Genomic DNA, 15,028 nt, shown 5'->3' with positions numbered 1-15,028 from the left:
AGCCCAAAACCAGACACGGTTTTCCAGGTGTGGTCTCACCAGGGCAGAGTGGAGTGGGAGAAGAACCTCTCTAGACCTGCTGGCCACTTTTCTTGATGCACCCCAGGATCCCATTGGCTTTCTTGGGCACATTGTTGTTCCATGGAGAATTTGCTGTCAACTAGGGCTCCAAGGTCTTTTTCCATGGAGCTGCTTTCCAGCAGGGCAGCCCCTAACCTGTCCTGGTGCCTGTTGTTACTCCTCCCCAGGTGCAGGACCCTGCACTTGTCCTTGTTGAACTCCATGAGGTTTGCCTGCACCCAGCTCTCAGCCTGTCCAGCTCTTGTTGGATGGCAGCACAGCCTGAGAGGTGTCAGCCATCCCCACCACCACCCCCCCTCCCCTACACCTACCCCCCCATCCCCTCCCAAAAAAAGGCAGGTTGGGTACTCTCAACCCTCTCATCCAGGCTGTTGAGAAAGATACTGAACAAAACTGGACCCAGTACTGATCCCTGGGGAACACCACTGGCCACAGGCTTCCAAGTGTAGCTTTTTAGTACCATTTTGTTTCGGTTTACTTGGAAGTTGTATTGAAAAACTGTTTAAAGCTAAAATCCTGGAATGGTCTGGGTTGGAAGGGACCTGCAAAGGTCATCCAGTCCAATCTCCTCTGCACGAAGCAGGGAAACGCTCAGTAGATCAGGTTGCCCTGAGCCCTTCTGAGCCTCACATTGAATATCTCCAGGGATGGGGCCTCAGCTGCCTCCTTGTGCAACCGGTTCCAATGTTCCACCAAATCATCTCTCAAAGGTCAAATGAGGATTGCCTGTACATCCTGCCTCGAAGAACTCCATGGGTGCAGTCCCCATTTTCTTTTGCAGCCTCTTTAAACAGATAGTGGACAAGCAGAAGGGGATCTTTGGGAAATCTGATGGATTAGCAGAAGATGGTTTTGAGATTTGAAAAGAACAATCCAGCAAGTACAGCTTCCAGGAATGGCAAACATCTGTTTGGAGGTTATTGTGGGAGTGAGGAGCTGTATTGAGTTGTGCTTGGGCTTAAAGGAGCTGGTAAGAGGCTGAAAGCAACTTGTCTGTTTAATAAAGTGCCCCTGATCCATGGGAAGAAGAGAAGCATAAATATTAATGGTGTTGACTACAGATATGCATGGAGTTTTTTACATAAAGAAAGATTCCTGGTCATTAACAACATTGGAAGGCTATAAGTTTCTAGAAGAAAGTACTAATTTATGGTGATGAGGTCTCCCAATAAGGAAAAAATAGAGGAGTAATTGTAAAAGTTGGTGTGGCTGCTGGTTAGTGAACTGAGGGGTGACAAGGCTGTGTACAAAACAGCAAAGTGAAAATAAATGCCTGCTGAAGCTCCTTTGGCAGGAAAGGGACAAGCACAGAAGAGTGAAAGCTACCCATGATTCACTATCTGGGATTAGCAAATCCGAAAAGCATTACAGAAGGATTTGTAAATCACTAGAAAGATGAAGACAGGGATGAGCCTGGGAATAGAAAAGGAAAACAAGGAAGAAAATTAAATTAACAACAAATCCTGCCAAGCAAAAGGGCAGGTTCGGGGCCTTTAAGGTGCTGGATGTTGTGTCAGTCACTAGGATTTTAGATTTTTAAGCAACAGAATCTCATTTAAATGTATTTATTTATTTTCAAATACTTTGAGTGAATTTCCAGATAATAAATACTATTTGTATTTTTCTACTACTGTGTGAAAAGTTGGCTTCTTGAAGTCACTGGACCAAATAGTTGTTGATACCTAACAGAGAGCTAGCTTGTGAGTACCTAGATAAAAAGTAGCCAAAATGGATTTCAGAAGCATAATCAAGTTGAACTAACAGGATTTCCTGCTCTTGTTGTGCAGTAACTATTGTGGAAGGAGAGCAGTACCTGTGTTCTGACCGTGCCAGTATTTTTGACCTACATTAGTATGACACTTGAAGAAACAGAGAAGAAAAATGTGTTATAGATCAGTGGCTTTTATTATTAACTACAAAGATCTCTTCTCAAGGTTTTGACTGGGTGTCTGACCGAGAGAGGGTGTTTGGTTCTGCCAAGGGTATTTTGAGGGCAGCCTGCACTGTTGTGAGGGAACAGTGTCCAGTTAAGGCTGGGGAAGAAGTAAGTTGGAATAAGTAGATTTGTCTGCATGGAGAGTATCATAATTTATTCAGCTCACCTAGATCTCTTAGATGAATGAAATTCTTTTAACTATAAAAGCAAGAGACAGGGTAATGTGGAAAATGTGAGAGGCTTTTAACTGCAAGGATATTTGAAGAATCTTTGATACATCCTTACATTAAGAAGGTGAAGAGGTGACTTCCCTGAGGTATCCTCAAATCCAAAGATTATAAGAATCTACAAATGTCTGAAAAATGTTAATCCCCATTAGACTTTGTCAATGTATGTTGCTGCTAATTCTTAAGAGTTTTGTGCCCAAAAATAGTTTTGTGTTCATGGCTGTCAAATCTGAGGGAAGCTTTTCTCCCTCTGAAATTATTCTTTTTCAAATGTTCCACTTCAGAAATTCCACGCTGCAGTGTGCCTTTTGCAGGGAATGTGTGGGGTCAGTGTATCAGAGGCGTGGTGTTTGACAAGGACGTAACTAAATGCTCTTGAAGCTAAGATTGTGTGATCTCACAGTAGGCTTTGGACAGTAGTACTCTGAGGAAATGACTGTTGTTGAAACCATTTTGGTACAAACAGTTACACACCAAAGAGCAATGAATTTCTAGCTGTTGCATTTCACTTTTAGGTGTTTTCTGAATTGCCAGGAGCTCAATTCCATAAGCAAACTATATGAATCTGACCTGCAAGAGCTTCACGTGAGAGGTTTGGGGGTGGGGTGGGGGGTGTGTGTGTTTGTCTTCAATGGGCTCTGCCTCCTTGAGTACTGTGTCCAGTTCTGGGCCCCTCAGTTTAAGAAGGACATTGAAACACTTGAACGTGTGCAGAGAAGGGCAGCAAGGCTGGGGAGAGGCCTTGAGCACAGCCCTATGAGGAGAGGCTGAGGGAGCTGGGATTGTTTAGCCTGGAGAAGAGAAGGATCAGGGGTGACCTCATTGCCCTCTACAACTACCTGAAAGGTGGTTGTGGCCAGGAAGGGGTTGGTCTCTTCTCCCAGGCAAGCAGCACCAGAACAAGGGGACACAGTCTCAAGCTGTGCCAGGGGAGGTTTAGACTCGAAGTGAGGAAAAAGTTCTTCACTGAGCGAGTCGTTCGTCATTGGGATGTGCTGCCCAGGGAGGTGGTGGAGTCGCCGTCCCTGGAGGTGTTCAAGGGGAGATTGGACGTGGCACTTGGTGCCATGGTCTAGTCGTGAGGTCTGTTGGGACAGGTTGGACTTGATGATCCTTGGGGGTCTCTTCCAACCTTAGTTATACTGTGATACTGTGATCATCTAGTTTTGTGTGTTAATAAGATTCAACATGAGACAGAGTATTTCAAGTCATGTTAAGGCAGAAAGGGACTTAAAAATCTGAAAACTTAAATCTAATAATCTTAAAACTTCCTAATCTCTTTGGAGAGTATCTTCCTGATTTTCTGAATATCCTTAGCTGGTTATTGGGCTGTGTGCGCAGCATGTAAGCAGCAGCTGGAGGAAAGAGATTCTGCTTCTTACTCTGGCACAGGAGACCACATCTGGCATGATGTCTTTAGTAAGCCCCAGTACAAGACAGACGTTGATGGCCACCAGCAGATGACCACCAAGATGGTGGTCACATCACATGATGGTGTACATCACATGATGTACAGGGACGCTGGCTAGATTTCTTCAGCATTAAGGAGATGAGGCAAAGGTAAGGTCTTGCTGATGCCTACAACAGCACAATGGGAAGCTTTTGGGGACAATGGAGCCCCGGTGCGAAGAGAAAGGACAGCAGACATGAACTGGAATGTGAGATATTCTGGTAGGGTTTTATACAGTGGGGGTGGTCAAAGCCTTTCACTGATGGATGAAATGTGCTTTAGTGTGCCTGTTTCTTGCTGAGCTTGGTTTCACATGTTCTGTACAATCTCTTTATAGAAGCGGTTACAAAAAGAGCTGTTGGCATTCCAGAAGGACCCGCCTCCAGGAATGACACTCAATGAAAAGAGTGTAGAAAACTCAATTACACAGTAAGTATCTAGACTGCTTTGTTTCTGCTGTCAAGTTGAAAAGCATAAGGAAGGAGAAGCTCTCTGCGTGCCACTTCCACCACTTACCCAAAGTAACACTCTGAATTGTATTTTTTGTCTAGAGAGTGAAACCTCGTTCTGCTTAATGAGTATAATCACAGAGTGGTTTGGGTTGGAAGAAACCTTAAATATCATGCAGTTCCAACCCCCCTGCCAAGGGCAGGGCCATCTTCCACTAGACCAGGTTGCCAAAGGCCTCATCCAGCCTGGCCTTGAACACCTCCCTGGAGGTGGCATCTGTCCTGGTGATGCCACATCTGGAATATTGTGTGCAGTTCTGTGCCACTCAGTTCAGTAGTGACCTAAGGGAACTGCTTGAGAGAGTCCAGCACACAGCCACAAAGATGCTGAAGGCAGTGGAACGTCTCCCTGCTGAGGAAAAGCTGGGAGAGCTGGGGCTCATTAGCTTGGAGAAGAGGAGCCTGAGGGGTGACCTCATTCATGTTTATAAAGATGTGCAGGGCAGTGTCAGCAGGACAGAGCCAGAGTCTGGTGCAAGCTGGAGCAGGGGAGGTTCCACATGAACACGAGGGAAAACTTAGAATAGAATACATAGAATACATAGAATAAACCAGGTTGGAAGAGACCTTCAAGATCACCGCGTCCAACCCATCAACCAATCAAACACCACCCAAACAACTAACCCACGGCACCAAGCACCCCATCAAGTCTCCTGAAAACCTCCAGTGATGGCGACTCCACCACCTCCCCAGGCAGCCCATTCCAATGTGCAATCACTCTTTCTGTATAGAACTTTTTCCTAACATCTAGCCTGAACCTCCCCTGGCGCAGCCTGAGACTGTGTCCTCTTGTTCTGGTACTGGCTGCCTGGGAGAAGAGACCAACATCCGTCTCTCTACAACCTCCCTTCAGGTAGCTGTAGAGAGCAATAAGGTCACCCCTGAGTCTCCTCTTCTCCAGGCTAAGCAACCCCAGCTCCCTCAGCCTCTCCTCGTAGGGCTTGTGTTCCAAACCCCTCACCAACTTTGTTGCTCTTCTCTGGACTCGTTCCAGCAAGTCAACATCCTTCCTAAACTGAGGGGCCCAGAACTGGACACAGGACTCGAGGTGTGGCCTAACCAGTGCAGTGTACAGGGGCAGAATGACCTCCCTGCTCCTGCTGGCCACACTGTTCCTGATGCAGGCCAGGATGCCATTGGCCCTCTTAGCTGCCTGGGCACACTGCAGGCTCATGTTCAGTCTACCGTCAACCAGCACCCCTAGGTCCCTCTCAGCCTGACTGCTCTCCAGCCACTCTGACCCCAGCTTGTAACTCTGCATGGGGTTGTTGTGGCCAATGTGCAGAACCCGGCACTTGGATGTGTTAAATCTCATGCCGTTGGACTCTGCCCATCTGCCCAGCCTGTCGAGGTCCCTCTGCAGAGCCTCTCTACCCTCCAGCAGATCAACTCCTGCCCCCAGCTTGGTGTCGTCAGCAAATTTACTGATGATGGACTCAATGTCCTCGTCCAGATCATCAATAAAGATGTTAAAGAGCATGGGGCCCAGTACTGATCCCTGGGGCACACCACTGGTGACTGGCTGCCAGCTGGATGTGGCACCATTCACTACCACTCTCTGGGCTCGGCCCTCCAGCCAGTTCCTAACCCATCGCAGTGTGCTCCCATCCAAGCCATGGGCTAACATCTTGGCCAGGAGTTTGCTATGGGGAATGGTGTCAAAGGCCTTGCTGAGGTCCAGGTAGACTACATCCACAGGCCTCCCCACATCCACCAGGCGGGTCACCTGATCATAGAAGGAGATCAGGTTGGTCAGGCAGGACCTGCCCTTCCTAAACCCATGCTGGCTGGGCCTGATCCCTTGGCCATCCTCTAAGTGTTGTGTGATTGCACTCAGGATGACCTGCTCCATAATCTTTCCTGGCACTGAGGTCAGGCTGACAGGCCTGTAATTCCCTGGCTCATCCAACCGGCCCTTCTTGTGGATGGGTACCACGTTGGCCAGCTTCCAGTCATCTGGGATCTCTCCAGTGAGCCAGGACTGATGAAAAATAATGGAGAGTGGTTTGGCCAGCTCATCTGCCAGCTCTCTCAGCACCCTAGGATGGATCCCATCTGGTCCCATGGACTTGTGGGGGTCTAAGCTGCTGAGGAGAGCTCCTATCACTTGCTCTTGGAACACAGGGAAACTATGCAACTCCCTAGCTCCTTCTGCCAGCTCTGCAGGCCAGCTGTCTGGTAGACGTTCTTTCCCGCTAGTAAAAATTGAGGTAAAGAAGGTGTTAAGTACCTCTGCCTTTTCCTCATCCTGTGATACAACATTTCCCTCCATGTCAACCAAGGAGTGGAGGTTGTCCCTGCCCTTCCTCTTGCTATTAATATATTTATAGAAGGACTTTTTGTTGTCCTTCACATCAGAGGCCAGTTTGAGTTCCAAATGTGCTTTTGCCTCCCTAATTTTCCTTCTACGTGCCCTAGCAACCTCTTTAAACATCCCATGGGTTGCCTCACCTTTCTTCCAAAGATGATACACCCTCTTTTTTTCTCTTAGTTCTGTTAAAAGTTCATTACACAACCAGGCTGGCCGTCTGCCCCGGCGGCTCCTCTTCCGGCACATTGGCACAGCCTGCTCCTGAGCCTTCATCAGTTCTTTCTTGAAGCATGTCCAGCCCTCCTGGACCCCTTTATTTTTAAGGGCTTTCTCCCAAGGAACCCTCTGAATTATTTCCTTGAGCAACCTGAAGTCCGCCCTCCGGCAGTCCAGAGTGGAGGTCTTCTTGCTGCCCCTCTTAGTTTGACCAAATACCGAAAATTCAATTATCTCGTGGTCGCTGGCCCCTAAACAGCCTCCGACCACCACATCCCCACCAGCCCTTCCCTGCTGGTGAAGAGGAGGTCAAGCATAGCCTTGCCCCTGGTAGGCTCACGCAGTACCTGGGATAAGAAGCTGTCCTCCATGCACTCTAAGAACCTCCTAGACTGCCTCCTCTCTGCTGTGTTGAGATCCCAGCAGATGTCAGGCAGGTTGAAGTCGCCCATAAGGACAAGGTCAGGAGATCTTGAGACAGCCTTAAGCTGTCTATAGAATGCTTCATCGACATCATCCTCCTGGTTGGGTGGTCTATAACATACTCCAACCAGGATGTCTGCCCCACTGGTCTTCCCTCTAATTCTTGCCCACAAGCATTCAACCTGATTGTCCCTAATCTCTAGTTCAATGGCATCTAGTGCCTCCCTGATGTACAGGGCCACCCCTCCACCCCTTCTTCCTTGTCTATCTCTCCTGAAGAGCCTGTGGCCATCAATTGCAGCACTCCAGTCATGTGAGCTATCCCACCACGTCTCCGTGATGGCAACTACGTCATAACTTTCCTGCTGTAACAAGGCTTCCAGTTCCTCTTGTTTGTTTCCCATGCTTCGTGCATTAGTGTACATGCACCTCAGCTGGGCTGCTGGTTTGGCCTCTGACCCTAGCTTACTGCCCCCAGACTCTTGCCTGAGGGGACTAGTTTCAGCCCCTTCCCCCTTTGAAACTAGTTTAAAGCCCTGTCAATGAGAGCTGCCAGTTCCCTCCCCAGAATCTTTTTACCTTTGGGGGACAGGCCATTCTCATATACTGTGATCTTTCCCCTTCTTTGGGACAGATGTACTCCCATCTGTTGCCAGGTGGCCTGGTGCAGTAGAAAGTTTACCAAGATCAAAAAACCCAAAATTCTTTTGTCTGCACCAGCCTCTAAGCCACTTGTTGACTATGGCTGCTGTCCTGTTCCTTGTGGTATTCCCTCCTGCAACTAAGGGTATTGAGGAAAAAATTATTTGAGCACCTGACCCCTCAACCAGTATCACACAGTATCACAGTATCACAGTAACTAAGGTTGGAAGAGACCCCAAGGATCATCAAGTCCAACCTGTTCCAACAGACCTCACAACTAGATCATGGCACCAAGTGCCACGTCCAATCTCCCCTTGAACACCTCCAGGGACGGCGACTCCACCACCTCCCTGGGCAGCCCATTCCAATGACGAATGACTCGCTCAGTGAAGAACTTTTTCCTCACCTCGAGTCTAAACCTCCCCTGGCACAACTTGAGACTGTGTCCCCTTGTTCTGGTGCTGCTTGCCTGGGAGAAGAGACCAACCCCCTCCTGTCTACAACCACCTTTCAGGTAGTTGTAGAGGGCAATGAGGTCACCCCTGATCCTTCTCTTCTCCAGGCTAAACAATCCCAGCTCCCTCAGCCTCTCCTCATAGGGCTTGTGCTCAAGGCCTCTCCCCAGCCTTGTTGCCCTTCTCTGGACACGTTCAAGTGTCTCGATGTCCTTCCTAAACTGAGGGGCCCAGAACTGGACACAGTACTCAAGGTGTGGCCTAACCAATGCAGAGTACATGGGCACAATGACCTCCCTGCTCCTGCTGGCCACACTATTCCTAATACAGGCCAGGATGCCATTGGCCTTCTTGGACACCTGGGCACACTGCTGGCTCATGTTTAGGCGGGTGTCAATCAGCACCCCCAGGTCCCTCTCTGTTTGGCAGCTCTCCAGCCACTCTGACCCCAGCCTGTAGCTCTGCATGGGGTTGCCGTGGCCAAAGTGCAGCACCCGGCACTTGGACTTATTAAATGCCATCCCATTGGACTCTGCCCATCTGTCCAGTCGGTCAAGGTCCCTCTGCAGAGCCTTTCTACCCTCTAACTGACTAACATCTGTTCCCAACTTGGTGTCATCTGCAAACTTGCTGATGACTGACTCAACCCCCTCATCCAGATCATCAATGAAGATGTTAAAGAGGACGGGGCCCAGGACTGATCCCTGGGGGACGCCACTGGTGACTGGCCTCCAGCCGGATGTGGCACCATTCACCACCACTCTCTGGGCTCGGCCCTCCAGCCAGTTCCTAACCCAGCACAGAGTGTTGTGGTCCAAACCACGAGCTGACAGCTTAGCCAGCAGTTTACTGTGGGGGACGGTGTCAAAGGCCTTGCTGAAGTCCAGATAGAGTACATCCACAGGCCTCCCCACATCCACCAGACGGGTCACCTGATCATAGAAGGAGATCAGGTTGGAGAGGCAGGACCTGCCCTTCCTAAATCCATGTTGGCTGGACCTGAGCCCTTGGCCATCCTTCAGGTGCGCAGTTATTGCCGCCAGGATAATCTGCTCCATCACTTTCCCTGGCACTGAGGTCAGGCTGACTGGTCTGTAGTTTCCAGGTTCCTCCATCCGTCCCTTCTTGTGGATGGGGACCACATTGGCCAGTTTCCAGTCATCTGGGACCTCTCCAGTGAGCCAGGACTGGAGGAAAATGATGGAGAGCGGCTTGGCCAGCTCATCTGCCAGCTCTCTCAGCACCCTAGGATGGATCCCATCCGGTCCCACGGACTTATGGGTGTCCAAGTGGCTCAGCAGGTCCCGGACTAATTCCTCATGGATTTCTGGGGCATTACACTGCTCCCCGACCCTATTACCCAGCTCAGGAGGCCACTCATCCTGGACTCCCACCTTGCTGTTAAACATTAAGGCAAAGAAGGCGTTCAGGACCTCAGCCTTTTCCTCATCTTCAGTCACCATGTTCCCCTCCAGGTCCAGTAAGGAGTGCAGGTTCTTCTTGCCCTTCTTTTTAGTGTTGATATATTTGTAAAACTGCTTTTTATTATCTTTCACAGAGGTGGCCAGTTTCAGTTCCAACTGGGCCTTTGCCTCTCTAATTTTATTCCTACATAGTCTAACCACTTCCTTAAACACACCTCGAGAAGCCTTCCCCTCCTTCCAAAGGTGATACAGCCTCTTTTTTTCCCTTAAATCCTTCAGGAGCTGCTTGTCCATCCAGGCCGGTCGCCTTCCCCGCCGGCTCATCTTTCGGCACATGGGGACCGCCAGTTCCTGTGCCTTCAAGAGCTCCTGTTTGAAGCAGCTCCAACCCTCCTGGGCCCCTCGGTTCATGAGGGTTGGTACCCAGGGAACTTTACGAATAAGTTTCTTAAAGAGGCTGAAGTTTGCCCTCCTGCAGTCCAAGGTGAAGGTTCTGTTGGTGCTCCTCCCTATCTCCCTGCAGATTGAAAACTTCACTATCTCGTGGTCACTGCACCCTAGGCAGCCTCCCACGGTCACAGATCCCACTAGCCCTTCCCTATTGGAGAGCAGCAAGTCAAGCAGAGCCTGTCCCCTGGTAGGCTCACTTAACAGCTGCGTCAGGAAGCAATCCTCTATCTGCTCCAGGAATCTTCTGGACTGCCTTCTCTCTGCTGAATTAAGTTCCCAGCAGATATCTGGCAGGTTGAAGTCCCCCACGAGGACAAGAGCTGATGATCTTGAAACAGCCTCCAGTTGTTTATAGAATAATTCATCAGCCTCCTCATCCTGGTTGGGTGGTCTATAACAGACTCCAACCAGGATGTCAGATTTGTTGGGCTGCCCTCTGATTTTAACCCACAGGCTCTCAATTCCCTCATCTTCCACCTCGAGTTCTGAGGCAGAAAGTGACTCCCTAATATACAAAGCCACCCCTCCTCCTCTCCTCCCTCGCCTATCCCTCCTAAAGAGCCTGTAGCCCCCCAGTGTAGCACTCCAATCATGCCTGTTGTCCCACCATGTTTCTGAGATGGCAACTATATCATAGTTGCCCTGGTGGATTAGGACCTCCAGCTCGTCTTGCTTATTGCCTAGGCTGCGTGCATTGGTGTACATGCACTGCAGCTGGGCTCCTGAGCTCTCAATTGACCCTACCTTGTGCCCTACTCTTACCTCTGCAGAGGGACCGATGTCTTCACCCACCCCCTTCAGACCTAGTTTAAAGCCCTCCTAATGAGCCCTGCCAACTCTAGTGCTAGGACTCTCTTGCCCCTTCTAGATAAATGCACCCCATCAGGACCCAGCAGGTCGGGTGCCGTAAAAGTAGCCCCATGATCAAAGAAACCAAAGTTCCTCCGTTGGCACCATTCCCTGAGCCACTTGTTGATGGTGTGGGTTCTCCCGTTCCTCTCAGTGTACTCCCCTGCCACTGAGGGAACTGAGCAGAACACCACTTGTGCGCCTGCCCCATCAATCAATTGTCCAAGGGCCCTGAACTCCTTCTTAATTGCCCTGGTGCCCTTCCTGTCGATCTCATCACTCCCAGCCTGTATTACCAGCAGAGGGTAATAGTCAGAGGGACTGATGAGCTTGGGGATTCCCCTTGCAATGTCCCTTACCTGCGCCCCAGGTAGAGAGCAGACCACCCTGTGGGATGGGTCGGGACGACATATGGGTCCCTCAGTACCCCCCAGGAGAGAGTCCCCAAACCAGATCTCCCAGGGCCCTGAAATCATTTTTGATAGCCCTGGGAGTTCTGACTACAACATCATCATTCCCTAGCTGCATAAGTAGCAAAGGATAATAGTCAGAAGGCTGTACCAGCCTGGGCAGCTTTCTGGTAACATCATTAATTTGGGCTCCAGGGAGACAACAGAGTTCCCTATGAGATGGGTCTGGCCAACAAATGGGGCCCTCCATTCCCCTCAGAAGTGAATCGCCAATAACAATTACCCTCCTCTTTTTCTTGAGGGAGCAGGTCCTGATGCCAGGGGAGGGTTGTTTAACCTTAGACTGCTTTGCCTTAGGCCGTTTAACCTTAGGTTGTTTACCCTTAGGCTCTTTAGCCTCAGGGAGAACCCCAGATGGTGTGTTCTCTGGCAACAGGACCACCTCACCCTCGATCTCCAGTGCCCCATACGTGTTTGTCAAGAGCAGTGGGGAAGGTGTGGGAAGGCAAGGAGGCTTAACCTTGTGTCTTTTGAGAGGAACCTGTGTCCATTCCCCTCTGCTTTTTGGGTAATCAGCCTCTGCTGTGGGAGCCTGCAGGGCCTGCTTACTCTTGTTCATATCTTTCCCCCTCTGGTTTATCTCTTTCCTCTTCCGGTTCATCTCTTCCCTACATTTCCTTACACTTTTAAGACTAGCAACCTCATCCTTTAGTCTGGCCACCAGATCAAGTAGGTAGTCAATCTGCTCACACCTTATGCAAGAGTTACCCCTACTACTCTGCATCTCAAGAGCCAGGCTCCAGCACTCTCTACAGCCAGATACCTGGACAGCTAGCTGTTTATGTTCTTCCACAGTCTGGGTCGACACTGACTTTTTTAGGGAGTTTTTGCTACGAGTTACAACCATGATTGTCCCTGACCACAGCACCCACTAGAAAAAGAAAGGGGGGGAAAAAAAAAAAAAAAGTAGCGAAACCGTGACAATACGGGCTGCCCGACGGACAGAGCCTCGCGCGCGGCTGCAAACCGCGTTTAAATCAGCCGGGGGTGACGCAGTGATCACGAGCCCCAGTGGCACGAAGAGACGACTCCCGCCAACCTCGCGGCATGCTCAGGGGACGTTCTCAGCTCCGGCGACCCCCGCAGCCCAACAGGAGAGAGTCGGACGGTCCCCGGTGGCTGCAGGTCCCGGTGCGGTCCCGGCACGGCTGGCCGACGGACGGAGCCTCGCGCGCGGCTGCAAACCGCGTTTAAATCAGCCGGTGGTGATGCAGCGATCACGAGCCCCAGTGGCGTGAAGAGACGACTCCCGCCGACCTCGCGGCATGCTCAGGGGACGTTCTCAGCTCCGGCGACCCCCCCAGCCCAACAGGAGAGAGTCGGACGGTCCCCGGTGGCTGCAGGTCCCGGTGCGGTCCCGGCACGGCTGCCCGACGGACAGAGCCTCGCGTGCGGCTGCAAACCGCGTTTAAATCAGCCGGGGGTGACGCAGCGATCACGAGCCCCAGTGGCGCGAAGAGACGACTCCCGCCGACCTCGCGGCATGCTCAGGGGACGTTCTCAGCTCCGGCGACCCCCGCAGCCCAACAGGAGAGAGTCGGACGGTCCCCGGTGGCTGCAGGTCCCGGTGCGGTCCCGGCACGGCTGGCCGACGGACGGAGCCTCGCACGCGGCTGCAAACCGCGTTTAAATCAGCCGGTGGTGATGCAGCGATCACGAGCCCCAGTGGCGCGAAGAGACGACTCCCGCCGACCTCGCGGCATGCTCAGGGGACGTTCTCAGCTCCGGCGACCCCCGCAGCCCAACAGGAGAGAGTCGGACGGTCCCCGGTGGCTGCAGGTCCCGGTGCGGTCCTGGCACGGCTGGCCGACGGACGGAGCCTCGCGCGCGGCTGCAAACCGCGTTTAAATCAGCCGGTGGTGATGCAGCGATCACGAGCCCCAGTGGCGCGAAGAGACGACTCCCGCCGACCTCGCGGCATGCTCAGGGGACGTTCTCAGCTCCGGCGACCCCCGCAGCCCAGCAGGAGAGAGTCGGACGGTCCCCGGTGGCTGCAGGTCCCGGTGCGGTCCCGGCACGGCTGCCCGACAGACGGAGCCTCGCGCGCGGCTGCAAACCGCGTTTAAATCAGCCGGGGGTGATGCAGCGATCACGAGCCCCAGTGGCGTGAAGAGACGACTCCCGCCGACCTCGCGGCATGCTCAGGGGACGTTCTCAGCTCCGGCGACCCCCCCAGCCCAACAGGAGAGAGTCGGACGGTCCCCGGTGGCTGCAGGTCCCGGTGCGAGGGTGACGTAGCCCTGGAACAACAGGCTGTCCAGGAGGTTGTGGAGTCTTCTTCTGTGGAGACATTCAATACCCACCTGGATGTGCTCCTGTGTGACCTGCTCTGGCAGAGGGTTGAACTTAGTCTTTCAAGGTCCCTTCCGGTCCCTAACATTCAGTGATTCTGTAAGCAGCTCCCTGTCACAAGTAGTGTGTTCTAAGTTCATTAATCAACTTGCAGTAAAGATCTGTGTAGCAGTAGTGGATTGGGTTTGAAAGCTGATGAACAGAATAATTGGATGCTATGATGTAACTGGGTTGTTTGAAACACAAGGATTAGAAATTTGAGGAGGCTAAACCATAAAGCACACAGGAATGATGGGCTCTAGTGATTCCTTGACCATAAAAGGAGCAGTGTCCAGGCACTTACCTTCTGAGTAAATGAAACTAAAACACTTCAGAGTGGGTGGTCTGCATGACAAGGGTTAATAAAGCTGAAGAGTGGTGGTGCCCCATGGGTCTAAATGGAGAGGGAGAAGTGAGCTGAAGTGCAGATAAATTAAATCAAAAGAGTCATCACAAAACTGAAATCTGGAGCAGTAGAGCAGCCCTTGCCATGTGACTGCTGAAGAGTGACAGCCAGTTCAGTAGAGAAGCAGCTCAGTACAGATGCAGCTTTTCTCCAAAGAAAAAGGATGGCAATAGAAGGGAAGATAAAAATGTGCACAGCTTAACTAGACAGGGAGAGTGTATATAAAGGAGGATGAAGAGGTTGGGAATAGGATCCTCAAGACTGCCAGCTGGAGGAGATACAGACTTTTCTGAACACATCACTGTTCTGAAAAATCTCAACTGCTGCCTCCCTTGATTCTGATGTCAATCTTATCTGAGCATTTTTGTAGCCTCCTGATGAATCTTCATTACTCTGTTGCTGAAACATGTAAAACTCAATCCAGGGTGAAAGAGAGAAATGGGGAAGTGATGCTGCAAAAGATGGTATGAAGTGATCACCAATCTAAATACCAGAAAAGACCAGCATCTGGGTAGCAGTGGTGCTGTATGTGGTGAACAACATGCAAAGCAGCTGTTTCTGACTGGATTAAAAAAAGTCCCCAACAACCCAACCTAAACCCGGCAACTAGAAAAATCCCACCCCTCTGCCCATTCCACCTCCCAGTTACAATAGAAGGAGCAGAAGGAGAGGAAGAAATACTGTGATGTGTTGATGTTATCTTTATTACAGTCTCAATCCTTTTTATTGGTTTTGCTTTTAATCTTCTATGACCTTTTCCTTTTTATACTGGTAACTGTTCTAGTGTTGGTTCTGTTACTTGCCAGATTACACACCAATTAATTTCTGATGTTTTTACACATGTAAGT

The 15,028-nt window shown here is 50.8% G+C and overlaps 1 protein-coding gene across 1 annotated transcript in view; it reads left to right on the top strand.

The window, feature by feature from the left end:
- UBE2W (ubiquitin conjugating enzyme E2 W) overlaps positions 1-15,028 on the top strand; it is a 45,374-nt gene that overhangs the window by 13,092 nt on the left and 17,254 nt on the right. The window contains exon 2 of the mRNA XM_054167306.1: positions 4,032-4,123. Within this exon, the coding sequence (XP_054023281.1) occupies positions 4,032-4,123 (92 nt within the window). The remainder of the gene's footprint in view (positions 1-4,031; positions 4,124-15,028) is intronic.

Source organism: Dryobates pubescens, chromosome 14, assembly GCF_014839835.1.
Source record: "Dryobates pubescens isolate bDryPub1 chromosome 14, bDryPub1.pri, whole genome shotgun sequence".
NCBI classification, from domain to species: Eukaryota; Metazoa; Chordata; class Aves; order Piciformes; family Picidae; genus Dryobates; species Dryobates pubescens.
Note: the sequence above shows the minus strand (reverse complement) of the source record. Positions and strands in the feature narration are given on the sequence as shown.